This window comes from Elephas maximus, chromosome 4, assembly GCF_024166365.1.
Source record: "Elephas maximus indicus isolate mEleMax1 chromosome 4, mEleMax1 primary haplotype, whole genome shotgun sequence".
NCBI classification, from domain to species: domain Eukaryota; kingdom Metazoa; phylum Chordata; class Mammalia; order Proboscidea; family Elephantidae; genus Elephas; species Elephas maximus.
Genome location: NC_064822.1, coordinates 100,709,657 through 100,724,543, shown reverse-complemented (window position 1 = coordinate 100,724,543; position 14,887 = coordinate 100,709,657). Strand labels below are relative to the sequence as shown.

General features: G+C 37.8%; 1 protein-coding gene across 1 annotated transcript in view; it reads right to left on the bottom strand.

Annotated features, from left to right (window-relative positions):
* The window catches only part of ARID2 (AT-rich interaction domain 2), a 231,873-nt gene that overhangs the window by 19,693 nt on the left and 197,293 nt on the right, over nucleotides 1-14,887 (bottom strand). Inside the window, exons 17-18 of the mRNA XM_049882898.1 lie at nucleotides 962-1,100; nucleotides 787-872 (exon numbers count right to left, since the gene is read on the bottom strand). Coding sequence (XP_049738855.1) covers nucleotides 787-872; nucleotides 962-1,100 — 225 coding nt within the window. The remainder of the gene's footprint in view (nucleotides 1-786; nucleotides 873-961; nucleotides 1,101-14,887) is intronic.

The window sequence follows — 14,887 nt, the reverse complement described above, 5'->3', positions numbered from 1 at the left end:
AAAATTAAAAATATTATTTAGATTCAACGAATCTACAGCTAAAGGCTTCAGTTAAAATAGGAGATGCTATGAGGAGCCCCAGTGGTGCAGTGGTTAGGAGCTTGGCTGCTAACGAAAAATTTCGCAGTCTGAATCCACCAGCCTCCTTGAAAATGCTATGGGGCAGTTCTATTTTGTCCTATAGAGTTGTCTGAGTCAGAATCGACTTGACAGCAACAGTTTTTTTTTTTTTTTTTTAATGTAAGTCTAATAAGGACCTTATAGGAATCCCCAACCCAGAACTGATTACATGCATTACAAAAGTATATGTTCAGGAAATGACAGGTAAATCAATGACCATATAGTAAATGTGACAGTTATACTCTTCTATAGGACCCTCACTTACACCTCAGAGGAGTAGTTATAAGGACAAATCTTGTTGCCATTGTTAAATACATGTTCAATTAACCTTTCAAAGGATGGAGAACCATACGTAGTACTTTCAGTTACAAAACATTTCACATGTATAATCTGTCATTACTTCCAATGACTTGTCTGCAAAGTCAAATCATAAAATCTTAGAGCTACGAGGCACCTTACAGATCCATCCAATATGCAAAATAATGCCTAGAGAACTGATGCAATTTGAACAGGGTCACACAGCCTTTTAAGTGGTAGAGTTGGACTAGTAACCCTGCTCTCCTCTTCCCCGATATGCTAAGTTGCGTTTCATAGTTCCTGTGTTGTATCTAGTTTCTTGATATTTATTTTTGTGTGTACAATATGAAATAAACTCATTTTCCTTACTTGGTAGAAGATTTTTGACTTCCTGCTTGTCCTGGCTCATCCTGTTTTAATCCTGCAAGCAGGGCATCCTTTGAACAGTGCTTATCCTTTTTGAGGAAGAGGAAGAAAAGAATACTTATCAAGACCTTTAATCCAACTGGAGGAGTTACTGAACAAATAGTATTAGAAACTATACCTGTAAGTGGGTAATAAAAGAAAACCTTTGTCGCTGAAAAGGCTCACAACCTTCCCAAAGACACTGCCCTGGATAGACATCTTTTCCTCCATGTTCAGTTGCTGCATGGTAGAAAACCTGTGAGGGTGTCTGAAACCACCTACAAAAAATAAAAGTAGTTGAAATTATCTGACACATGAATGAATTTTTTAAAATAGGAAACTTGCTCTCCTTAATACAAACTCTAGATCGATACACAGAGATATGAAGTAAAATAGGGCAAATTTCCCACTGACCTCATTTCAAACTAAGAATATTTTGAAAATTTCCCTCCTTATACAGCTAAGTTTAATCATTTAACTGTACTCAAGACTTTTAGTAATTAATTTTAAGTTTAATACCCTTCATTTCCAATTCCTTAATTTCAAAGAAATTTCATTAAAAATCTGAGTAATGAAATATTTCAAAGCACAACAGAACATTTTCTTATAAACAAATATCATACTCTATAGTTCTTTTAGAAGTTGCTCAAGCACTCATAGATTCCTTATTACATATAATAAACGCTAGCAGATCCGATCTAACAATCTAGATGCTATAAATTTTGGTGGTTGTTGTTAGCTGCCATCAAGTTGTCCCTGACTCGTGGTGACCCCATGCACAAAGGAATGGAATGAGACACTGCCCAGTCCTGTGGCTTCATCAGTTGTAGACTGAACAGCTGTGATCTATATAGTTATTACTGGTTGATTTTCAGGAGTAGATTGCCAGGTCTTTCTTCTTAGTTTGTCTTAATATGGAAGCTCCACTGAAACTAATTCAGCATCATAGCAACATGCAAGCCTCCATCACCCAAACCCAGGTCTCCCAGATGGAAGGCAAGAATTCTACTACTGAACCACCATCCACCATTACACCCATAAATTTCATTATGCCTTTTTAGCCGAGTTCACATTTTGTATGTCCAAGTTGAAGAAGTCACGTCTCTCATTTTTGCTGTATCATGCTCTATTTGTTATCAGGGCTTAACAATACAAATGTCTGATGGGGTAAGTGGCAGACGATATAAAACTGAGGAAGTCAGATACTATTTTCTCTTATTAACTAGGATACATGGCAGTGAGAGAGAACACTGGAAAGTAGAGAGCAAAGAATGCAATAAAAATTATTTAGTAGTTCAAACATTTGTATAACCAGTATCTTTAAAATCTATGGCAGAGATCTCTTAGAATTCATTTTGTATGGCTGTCATATAAACATATCTATATGTTAATTTACTTCTATATTTTGAAAGTTAAAAATATGCAGGCTATATCCAATACTTCAAATTAGTATTCCTTCTGGAAATAATTGACATTTAAAATATTTATTAAAAAAAGTAATTAAATATTGAATTATAAAAGACAATGTTTAAAATTACAGATTATACATTTCATTTCCATTCATATTTATCTATATAACTACTTACCAAAAAGCTTACTGCAAAACTAAAATCAGTAAACACTTTAGTGCTTAGTGTTCTCGTAATTTTTGGTGTTCACAATGCTATTTCATTAATATGAAACAAAAATATGACTAAAGCTCTGTTATATATACTAATAAGTGTCTATACATACAAGGAAAAATTTCTTAGTGTGCTTTTAAGACTTTGCCTAAATACTATTAAGTCATTAATCGATATGTAAAGCCTTTACACATACACTGGTATATATGCATAAACCAAAATCCAAGTGTACTTTGTCACTACTCAAAATGACTTCTATTTCTAATACATAAAAAAATTAAGTTTATTTGTAATGCACAAAATGGATGACTTTCCAGCCACAGGGGGCTGGCAGTATTTCTTTAAAACAATTTTAATTACTAAATATATACTACCGTGTGTGTGCGTGTATGTGCCTTTACAACAACTGCAATTTTTAAGTTGCTCATCATTTTACCTGCCCATAGACAGAAAGCATCTAAGAGAGACTTCTTGTACTTCTTCCTTAATCCCAGGTCTATTTTCCCTCTATTTATGTAACTTCGCAGATCATACAAGCCATTTATTGATTGCAGTGGTTCAAAATGAAGTTCGAATATAAGTATGAATGAAGCTAGTTATAACGATCATATGTGGGTAAAAGTTAAGGTTTCCAAATCCATTCAATGGAATACCTACATTTTAAAAGTTTAAATGTAATTTCAGGGTACTGAACTCTAAAGAAATGTAATACACATACTGAATTTTCAGAATACTATGGATTTTCCTGGGGTAGGGTGAAGAGTAAGAGATGAGGCAGGATACCACTACTGCTTACTGTTTTGTTTTTGTTTGTTAGGTGCCATCCAGTTGGTTCCAACTCATAGTGAGCCTATGTACAACAGAACGAAACACCATCTGGTCCTCACATTCGTTATGCTTAAGCCCATTGTTGCAGTCACTGTGTTAAATCATCTTGTTGAGGGTTCTCCTCTTTTTTGCTGACCTTCTACTTTACCAAGCATGATGTCCTTCTCCAGGGATTGATCCCTCCTGACAACATGTCCAAAGTACGTGAAAAGTAGTCTCGCCACTCTTGCTTCTAAGAACCATTCTGGTTGCACTTTTTCCAAGGCAGATTTGTTCATTCTTTTGGCAGTCCATGGTATATTCAATATTCTTCTCCAATACCACAATTCAAAGGCATCAATTCTTCTTCTACCTTCTTTATTCATTGCCCAGCTTTCACATGCACAGGAGGCAACTGACTTTAAGCTATGCAGTATCCCCTTGTTCTGTTCAAACGACTGCCTCTTCATCTATCTACAGGTGTCTCACAAGCACAATTAAGCGTTCTGGAATTCCCATTCTTTGCAATGTTATGTTATCCATAATTTGTTATGATCCACACAGTCAAATGCCTTTGCATGGTCAATAAAACACAGGCAAACATCTTTCTGGTATTCTTTGCTTCCAGGCAGGATCCATTTGACATCAGCAATGATATCCCTGGCTCCGTGTTCTCTTCTTACTAGAAAACTTTTTTCACTATTCTCTTTACAGCAATCACCAACCCTATCCCTCCTCCCAAGAAATCACAAACAAACATGCTCATTTAAGGAAACGGAAATATTCAAAAGAGTGTCTAAGAGAAAACAAAAATCCCCATGTGATTCAATTACAAATTCATTTGACTGTATGGATCATAACAAATTATGGATAACATTGTGAAGAATGAGAATTCCAGAACACTTAATTGTGCTTGTGAGGAATCTGTACATAGATCAAGAGGCAGTCGTTTGAACAGAACAAGGGGATACTGTGTAGCTTAACATTTTGATATATTTCCCATAAGGTTTCTCTCTGTGTTTCTGTTTTTAAACAAAGCTGGGACTGTTTCTGGCACAATTTTATATACTGCTACCACTGCTGGCCAATACGGTGCTTCTGCACAAATAAAAAGAACCCTTCCTCATGATACTTTACCACCATCTGCTGAAAAAGTGTTTTAATAAATACACAATGTAAGACATGTACAATGTGAATGGTGACCCTTTTGATGTGTACAACCATATGCAACAGCTCTGGGCAAATAACATTTCTCTGAAATTCATCTTAATCTGTAAAAAACCTGTTGTCGTGGAGTCAATTCCAACTCACTGCGACCTTATAAGACAGAGTAGAACAGTCCCATACGGTTTTCCTAGGCCATAATCTTTACGGGAGCAGGGTACCACATCTTTCTCCCATGGAGCAGCTGGCAGGTTCAAAACTGTCAATCTTTCAGTTAGCTGATGAGATATTAACCACTGTGCCATGAGGGCTCCCTGAAATTCATTTTACTTACTGGTAATCTAGTTTGCAGGGTGGTTGTAAAGTTTAAATTTGATGACACGTATGAAGTTATTTGGCAAATAGTATGCCATAAATAAATGACAGCTTTATCATCATCATTATTAGCAGTATTTACAATATTGGTACCAGAAAGCTCGTCTTTCACCTTGCCCATTTTGCCGATCCTCTATCCTGAGGCCTTCTCCACAACTGTTCCTAAATTGCCAAGCCTTGCTCAGTGAAGTTTGGTCTCCTTTCAAGTTAATGCTCTCCACTGTCAAGAGGTTTTCACCATCACTTAAAACTCATTTGATTCATTTCTGCTCCTGAGAAGATTTCATATAGAAACTGCTCCAAGGTTTTTCTACTTTTATTAAGCACTGAGCTTTAATCTTATTTTGGAGCTCGTCTTCCCCCTGTATTAGTGTGAGTTTTGCAACTATAGGGATAATGTCTTACTTTTATATCTCTGGAAAACCAAAAAAAAAAAGCTTATTACTGAAAGAATTTGAGTTTATTCTATTAGTGCTTCCTTACCTTCCTCCTTTTCTACATAAAATCTTCTATCATTACTCATTCTTTCCTTCCAATGGATTTCAAAATCAACAAATACAGTATCCACCACTTCCATGGTGAAGTCTTTCACTCATGCACTGGATGTTATTCCTTCATAAATCATCTTCTCTCTTGCACCTTCTATCTCTTCCTCTCTACTGAATCCTACCCTTAAGTATAAAAATACATGTGCTATTCCCATTAAAAAACAAATTAAACAGTGCTTTTATTTTTGGTCCTGTTACTTTCTCAAAAGAAGGAACCAGAATTTACCAGTATTTGGAAAAGCAATATAAAACTTTATTAATATCTAATTCATTTATTATATTAACTGTAACTGATACTTTTCTCTCACTCATTGGCAATCTTTCAAAGATATCATAATTTTCAATACAATTTAAAATGGATAGTCCCCTGCTCGTTACTGTTTAAATAACTGTGGCTGAAGTACAGGATTAGTTTCTGAACAGAAATACTGGTGTTCTTGGAAACTAAATATTGCTGTTGCTACAGGAATGAATTCTCCTTTCGCAGCCTCTTTGCCACAGTCAATCCAGATTCAAAGCCACAGGAAGGAGGAGCAACTGACTGACTGGTTTATCTGTTATCCAAGTGAAAAGCTGTTTGTTACAACTGAACAAATATACATATAAGGCACTAGATACAAGTTTCCAGATTCCAGCTACTCTAAAAAAACCAAACCAAACCTGTTGCTGTTGAGTCAATTCTGACTCATAGCGACCCTATAGCAACAGCCATTACTTTATTGGTGTACTTTATACCATGATTATTTCCATTACTTTTCCTCCCATCAAACAGAATTTCTTAGGCATCATAAGTACATAAACAAGTGAAGTAAATAAAGCACATTTCTTCTACCATATTAGCAGTTTATTCTTTAACAACCTGCAATTTACTCAGAAGGTCATACATATTGAAATATTTTAATAATTCACCATATTTAAAAGAATTTTAACACAGACATCTGTAACTATAACACTAAGATTGCTTTTTGTTTTGTTTATAAAACAGTAAAACATAAATAAAAGGGCTACAAATAACACTGTAGCACAAATAGTTTAATTTGGAATTTTCTTAGTTGCTCAAGGTTTTGGCACATTATTTTTCTTTAATGACCAAGAAGTATCCCATGTACCTTGTCACTGCCCTCCTCCTGCGAAAACTTATTTGACTTAAAATACAGGATATATATTTTTTCCCAGGAATATTCTCTGGTTTAAAATTAAGATACGCATATAAATGCTAATAAATGCACGTTAATACCATACATAAAAAAAATTTACACTGCAAACGTTTTTCAATAGGAAAGGCTATATTACTGGCTGTACACAATTAAGCTTTACCTCAATCCTGGATCTCTTAATTGTTTTATATAGGTAATAGTCTATAGCAAAAGCTACATCAAGGCCATGCATTATTTTATATTCAAGTGAGATTTAGTAACAAGTTGATAATTCAGGGCAAAAAAATCTTTTGGGAAAAAAACCAAAACGAAACAACAAAAAATGAACACCCTTGGCGGGAGAATAAACCCACTTTTCTTTTTTTCACTAGCCCACTTTTAACTTCACCACTGTTGTTGAGTGCTATAGAGTCAATTCCAACTCACAGCGACCCTGTATGCCAGAGCAGAACTGCCGTGTCAGATTTCCTAGGCTTTAATTTTTACGGGAGGGTATCGCCAGTCTTTTCTCCTGCAGAGCTGGTAGGTGGGCTGGGTTAGCAGCAGAACACTTAACCATTGTGCCTTCACGGCTCCTTTACTGTTAAAAGAAACTAATTTATTGCCTTGATACAGGTCTAAAAATTACAAATGCTAACTGGACATCCCAAAATCAGTACTGGCGTTCTTGAAAACTAAAAGCTGCTGTTGCTATAGGTATGAATTCTCTACTCTCAGCTTCTTTGCTACAGTCAACGAAGCTTCACAGTCAGACAGGGGCAACTGATTAACTCGTTTAGCTCCAAAGGCAACAGGGAGGAAGCAAATATTTGGTCTTTCTTGGCTTTTGTAGGGAAAGGTTGATCCTGCCTCCTAATAAGTTTCAAATTATGGGAAATACCTCAAACACAGAAAGGAGTTCAGATGCAGGGCAGCCAAAGCCAAGAAAATGTCCATTACAAGTATCTTTTTCACTATCTTCTGCTCTATCTCCTTTTCTTTACTTGTAAGGATAGAGGAAAGGATTTCTGTATTTGCTCTTTGATCCTCCAGTACAAACTTCTTTCTACTAACCTTCCAGGTTTGTGAAGCAGCCACTTATTACACACAGCAAAATATATAAATATATTCTGAGACACTGTTTAAAAACTTATAAAAATTTGCATGTGTACCCTCCATTGAAATATGAATATTGGACTGAAATCATACACATGGTGGTGGATTTGCCCAATTTCAGCATTACGATAAAGTTATACTTAATAAATTAGGCTGAATTTGGAGATAAAACAATTGGTGATGTGTATATTTACATGTTTTTTATGAGATAAATAAGGCATACAAATTCATTTGAGACTTTTACATTGTAGCTTGGATACTTGGACTCCTTGAAATATACGGCAGTGTATCACTTCACACTGTCCTTGACAAAGCTGCATATAGCACAGAGCACCTCCTTACTATGTATCAGGCACACTCACGCACATCATATTTATTTCCACAGTTGCTCTTTGAAAAAGATATAATTATTCTGACTTTACTGCTGAGAACCCTAGCTTTTAAAAAAGTAAATTTCCCAGTGTCACAGAGCTAAGTGGCAGAACTCGGATTTGAAATGAGGCATGTCTAACACAGAGTCTCTGGGTGGTAGAGTTTAACATGCTTGGCTGGTAACAGAGAGGTTGGAGGTTTGAGTCCACCCAGGCGCCTCCGAAGGCAAGCTACTACTGAAAACGCTATGGAGCACAGTTCTACTCTGACACTCGTGGGGTTGCCAAGTGTCAGAATTGCCTTGATGGCAACCGGTAAACGTCTAACACTTAAGTCCTGATTTTTTCCTGTTGTTGTCGTTAGGTGCCGTCGAGTCGGTTCCAACTCATAGCGACCCTATGCACAACAGAACGAAACACTGCCCAGTCTTGCGCTATCCTTACAATCGTTGTTACGCTTGAGCTCATTGTTGCAGCCACTGTGTCAACCCACCTTGTTGAGGCTCTTCCTCTTTTCTGCTGACCCTGTACTCTGCCAAGTATGCTGTCCTTCTCCAGGGACTCATCCCTCCTGACAACGTGTCCAAAGTATGTAAGATGCAGTCTCGCCATCCTTGCCTCTAAGGAGCATTCTGGCCACACTTCATCCAAGACAGATTTGTTTGTTCTTTTGGCAGTCCGTGGTATATTCAATATTCTTCGCCAACATCACAATTCAAAAGCGTCAACTCTTCTAGGGTCTTCCTTATTCATTGTCCAGCTTTCACATGCATATGATGTGACTGAAAATACCATTGCTTGGGTTAGGCGCACCTTAGTCTTCAGGGTGACACCTTTGCTCTTCAACACCTTGAAGAGGTCCTTTGCAGCAGATTTGCCCAAAGCAATGCGCCTTTTGATTTCTTGACTGCTGCTTCCATGGCTGTTGATTGTGGATCCAAGTAAAATGAAATCCTTGACAAATTCAATCTTTTCTCCATTTATCATGATGTTGCTCATTGATCCAGTTGTGAGGGTTTTTGTTTTCTTTATGTTGAGGTGTAATCCATACTGAAGGCTGTGGCCTTTGATCTTAATTAGTAAGTGCTTCAGGTCCTCTTCACTGTCAGCAAACAAGGTTGTGTCATCTGCATAACACAGGTTGTTAATGAGTCTTCCTCCAATCCTGATGCCCCGTTCTTCTTCATACAGTCCAGCTTCTTGTATTATTTGCTCAGCATACAGATTAAATAGGTATGGTGAAAGAATACAACCCTGACACACACCTTTCCTGACTTTAAACCAATCAGTATCCCCTTGTTCTGTCCGAACAACTGCCTCTTGATCTATGTAAAGGTTCCTCATGAGCACAATTCAGTGTTCTGGAATTCCCATTCTTCACAGTGTTATCCATAGTTTGTTATGATCCACACAGTTGAATGCCTTTGCATAGTCAATAAAACACAGGTAAACATCCTTCTGGTATTCTCTGCTTTCAGCCAGGATCCATCTGACATCAGCAATGATATCCCTGGTTCCACATCCTCTTCTGAAACCATCCTGAATTTCTGGCAGTTCCCTGTCGATATACTGCTGCAGCCGTTTTTGAATGATCTTCAGCAGAATTTTGCTTGCATGAGATATTAATGATATTGTTCTATAATTTCCATATTCGGTTGGATCACCTTTCTTGGGAATAGGCATAAATATGGATCTCTTCCAGTCAGTTGGCCAGGAAGCTGTCTTCCATATTTCTTGGCATAGACGAGTGAGTGCCTCCAGCGCTACATCTGTTTGTTGAAACATCTCAATTGATATTCCATCAATTCCTGGAGCCTTGTTTTTTGCCAATGCCTTCAGAGCAGGTTGGACTTCTTCCTTCAGTACCATTGGTTCCTGATCATATGCCACCTCTTGAAATGGTTGAGTATCGACTAATTCTTTTTGGTATAATGACTCTGTGTATTCCTTCCATCTTCTTTTGATGCTTCCTGTGTTGTTTAATATTTTCCCCATGGAATCCTTCACTATTGCAACTTAAGGCTTGAATTTTTCTTCGGTTTTTTCAGCTTGGGAAATGCCAAGCGTGTTCTTCCCTTTTGGTTTTCCATCTCCAGCTCTTTGCACATGTCATTATAATACTTTGTCTTCTCGAGAGGCCCTTCGAAATCTTCTGTTTAGTTCTTTTACTTCATCACTTCTTCCTTTTGCTTTAGCGGCTCGACGCTCAAGAGCAAGTTTCAGAGTCTCCTCTGACATCCATCTTGGTCTTTTCTTTCTTTCCTGTCTTTTCAGTGACCTCTTGCTTTCTTTGTGCATGATGTCCTTGATGTCATTCCACAACTCGTCTGGTCTGCGGTCACTAGTGTTCAGTGCGTCAAATCTGTTCTTCAGATGGTCTCTAAATTCAGGTGGGATATACTCAAGGTCATATTTTGGCTCTCGTGGACTTGCTCTGATTTTCTTCAGTTTCAGCTTGAACTTGCATATGAGCAATTGATGGTCTGTTCCACAGTTGGCCCTGGCCTTGTTCTGACTGATGATTTTGAGCTTTTCCATTGTCTCTTTCCATCAAAAAAAAAAAAAAAAAAAATTTTTTTTCTTTTTTTTAGATGTAGTCAATTTGATTTGTGTATTCCATCTGGTGAGGTCCATGTGTACAGTCGCCATTTATGTTGGTAAAAGAAGGTATTTGCAATGATGAAGTCGTTGGTCTTGCAAAATTCTATCATTTGATCTCTGGCATTGTTTCTATCACCAAGGCCATATTTTCCAACTACTGATCCTTCTTCGTTTCCAACTTCTGCATTCCAATCACCAGTAATTATCAATGCATCTTGATTGCATGTTCGATCAATTTCAGACTGCATCAGCTGATAAAAATCTTCTATTTCTTCATCTTTGGCCCTAGTGGTTGGTGTGTAAATTTGAATAATAGTTGTATTAACTGGTCTTCCTTGTAGGCATATGGATATTATCCTATCATTAACAGCACTGTACTTCAGGATAGATCTTGAAACGTTCTTTTGGACGATGAACGCAACACCATTCCTCTTCGAGTTGTCATTCCCAGCATAGTAGACTATGTGATTGTCCGATTCAAAATGGCCAATACCAGTCCATTTCAGTTCACTAATGCCTAGGATATCGATGTTTATGCATTCCATTTCATTTTTGACGATTTCTAATTTTCCTAGATTCATACTTTGTACATTCCAGGTTTCGATTACTAATGGATTTTTGCAGCTGTTTCTTCTCATGTTGAGTTGTGCCACATCAGCAAATGAAGGTCCCAAAAGATTTACTCCATCCACGTCACTAAGGTCGACTCTACTTTGAAGAGGCAGCTCTTTCCCCGTCATCTTTTGAGTGCCTTCCAACCTGGGGGGCTCATCTTCCAGCACTATATCAGACAATGTTCCGCTGCTATCCATAAGGTTTTCACTGGCTAATGCTTTTCAGAAGTAGGCTGCCAGGTCCTTCTTCCTAGTCTGGGAACTCGGCTGAAACCTGTCCTCCATGGGTGACCCTTCTGGTGTCTGAATACCGGTAGCATAGCTTCCAGCATCACAGCAACACACAAGTCCCCACAGTATGACAAACTAGTTCGATAGCATGCATAAATTTATTACTAGGTAAAAAATGAGTTATACCTTAATACACTGTACACACAGTGTGTATTTTTCTTTTATTAATTTTTTAATGTTGGCAAATAAATTCCAAAAGCATATTAGACTCAAGAGATTGTCAATGGTACACAATTCTCCTTATCCTATGCAGTTTCCAATAAGGTTAATTTCTTCTGTTCTCAGATATATTGATGACACTAAAAAGGACTTCAATGGCCAAGTTCTTCTCCTGGTATATAATTTTATATCTTTGGTGAGCATCTTTATGTAACTGGACTCTCTGGCATTCAATGTTAGAAGAACAGGGTAAGGGAAAAAACTCTGCCATTATCTATAGATGAAATTAGGGCTTATCCTGATAATCTTTTATTTTTGGCACATCTGTGATTATGGCTGAAGGAACACATACTTCTTAACCTAATGCTACCAAAAATATTACTATATTAAATGTTATTACATGAAATGAACCTTACATTTATAAAGGCTCATTATTTCAAATTACAAATACAGTAATGTTAGCAAGATAGCAACAATCTTTTTTGATCTTTTACACAAAATCTTTTATAAATATAAAAACAGAAGAGGATGAACTATTATCTTGAGAGTTGAAAATGCAAAATGCCAACAAGGAAGGTAAGCAGAGAACTATTGACGATAAAATCAAGGTAGTCAATCTTCATTCAAGTCACTCAACAAATATTACAAGCCTTTTATTCCCAGGCATTAGTTCTCTTTTATGTGCCAGACACTGTGCTAATTATGATTACACTTCCAGAGAACAAAGCACAAAACCTCTGAAGATTTACTCTGGTCTTAATGACCAAATAATTCAGACAAAAGATGTTATGAAACTAACTTTAATTTTATTCTTCCACTGTCATGTAATCTAAGCTGCTGATCAATTTAACTGCTTAATAATATCAACCTAAACTGTCAATTTACCTAGAATTAACCAGTAGTTGCTGAAGGCAATGTACTACAAATTTCATCCCTGAATATCCTACTCTGTCAGATATTTTCAAGTTATCAAGATGGCAGTTTTATATATAACATTCAACCAGTCTTTAGATACTTATTTACAATAAAATAAAATAGATAAAACTAAACTCAGTTTTTGTTAAATATTTGTATTTTTTCATTTAACTATTTGAACTAACCATGTATTTCTGAGATTTCAAGCATTAGAGGAAAATTAAAGATGTACCAGGAATTCCGGACGATATTTTTGGAGGAAGAAGTAGAAGTACTTTTATTGAGAATACAAATTCTAGATACCTAGAATCATTTATTTATTTGTAACATATAGTGAGGTTGATGTCTGCTGTTGTTGCTTTCTGTGATTTCCTGTTAGACCAACCATTACTCAAACCTTATCTTAATGTAAAAATACTACTCCAGATTGTGTAACAGGAGAAATAAAATTTTATAAAACCTTTAGGGGGAACTGAAATCGTATAAAATTCAACAGGAACCCAGTGGTTTGAATCTTAATATCACCTGAAATTCCGGGGTGGTCAAGAAATATTATTCTTACTAGTACCCAGTAAAAGCCCCTGGTTCCTGAACAGAACAGTTCAGGATCCTCTCTGTCTTGGTTATCGGGTGCAGCTATAACAGAAATACCACAAGTGGATGGCTTCAACAAACACAAGTTTATTCTCTCACAGTCCAGTAGGCTAGAACTCTGAATTCAGTGTGCCAGCTCCAGGGGAAGGCTTTCTCTCTCTGTTGCATCTAGGGGAAAGTCCTTGTCATCAATCTTCCCCCATCAAGAAGCTTCTAAGCACAGAGACCTTGGGTCCAAAGGTTGCGCTCGGCTCCGACTGCTCCCTTGGTGGTAATGAAGTCCCCTTGTCTCACTGCTAGTTTCTCTCTTTTATATCTCAAAAGAGACTGATGTAAAACACAATCTAATCTTGTAGATGGAGTCCTGCCTCATTAACATAACTGTCATTAATCCCATCTCATTAACATCACAGAGGTATTATTTACAACACATAGGAAGATCATTATCAGATGACAAGATGGTGGGCAATCACACAACACTGGGAATCATGGCCTAACCAAGTTGAATTATATTTGGGGGGGGTGGGGGCGGGGGTCACAATTCAGTCCATAATATCTCACCCTTTGCCCCATGTGATGGTTAAGATTGTGTGTCAGCTCAGCTGGGCCATGATTCTCAGTGTTTTGGAAGTCGTGTAATATTGTGTTCACTTCCCTGTTGAGATTTGATATGGGATCACTCCCATGAAGGATCTGCTGTGAGTAGCCAATCAGCTGAAAGGAAGTTTCCTTGAGCGTGTGGCCTGAATCTGAATATAAGTGGACGTTCTGGTTTTTGTCTGTTCTGGATCCTGCAGATGGCTCCTGTTCATCTGCTCTTCAGTTCTTGGGACTGGAGCTAGCAGATTACCTGTCTACCTTGGGTTCACCAGCCCCCGCAGCTACGTGAATCAGGAGAAACCTTGCAGTCTTGCCTGCTGATCTTCAGATTCGTCGATCTTCACAGCCTATGAGCAGGAGCCCTGCTCTCCAACCTGCTGATCTTGGGTTCACCAGTCCCTGCAGCTACATCAATCAGAAGAAGTCTCTATCCTGCTCCACAGACTTGGTACGTTTCAGCCTCTACAACCTCGTGAGCCATTTTCTTGATATAAATCTCTCTATATATATACTTACATGCTTTACTGGTTTTGTTTCTCTAGAGAACCCAACATAAGACATCCCCCCAAAATTCATGTCCTTGTCGCATGTAAAACACATCTACCCCATCATATCATTGCAAAAGTCTTAAATCAACTCCAAGTCCAAAATCCAAAAATTCCTCTTCACTTGTGAGAACCAGATTATAAGTTATCCACTTCCAATGTATAATGGCAGAACAGACACAAGTTAGACATTTCCATTACAAATGGGAGACGCTGCAGGGAATGAAGGCATAACAGGCACCAAGCAAGTTAGCAGAACACAGTACACTAGCCGTCATGCCTAGAAAATAATCCTCTGTTCTCTGAGACCATTTAGGCAACAGCCCTGCCCTCCAGCACCATCTTCCAGGCTCACTGGAACAACAACTCTGCTTCCTTGGCTTTGGGTGGCCCCATTCTCCTAGCCCATCTGAATGATGACTCTACCCCTTGAGACTGAAACAGTTCTGCTTCCTGTGGTCCTTGTCTCCTCAATTTCTGCTTCCTGATTCCTTGGCCTCTTGACCCCTTGTGCCTCATCGCCCACATCTGCTTTGCTGGGGCAAGTTTTCTAAAGCTCTTTAGCTCCACTCATAAGTATCTGGAGGTACCCCACTCCGCCAACAAA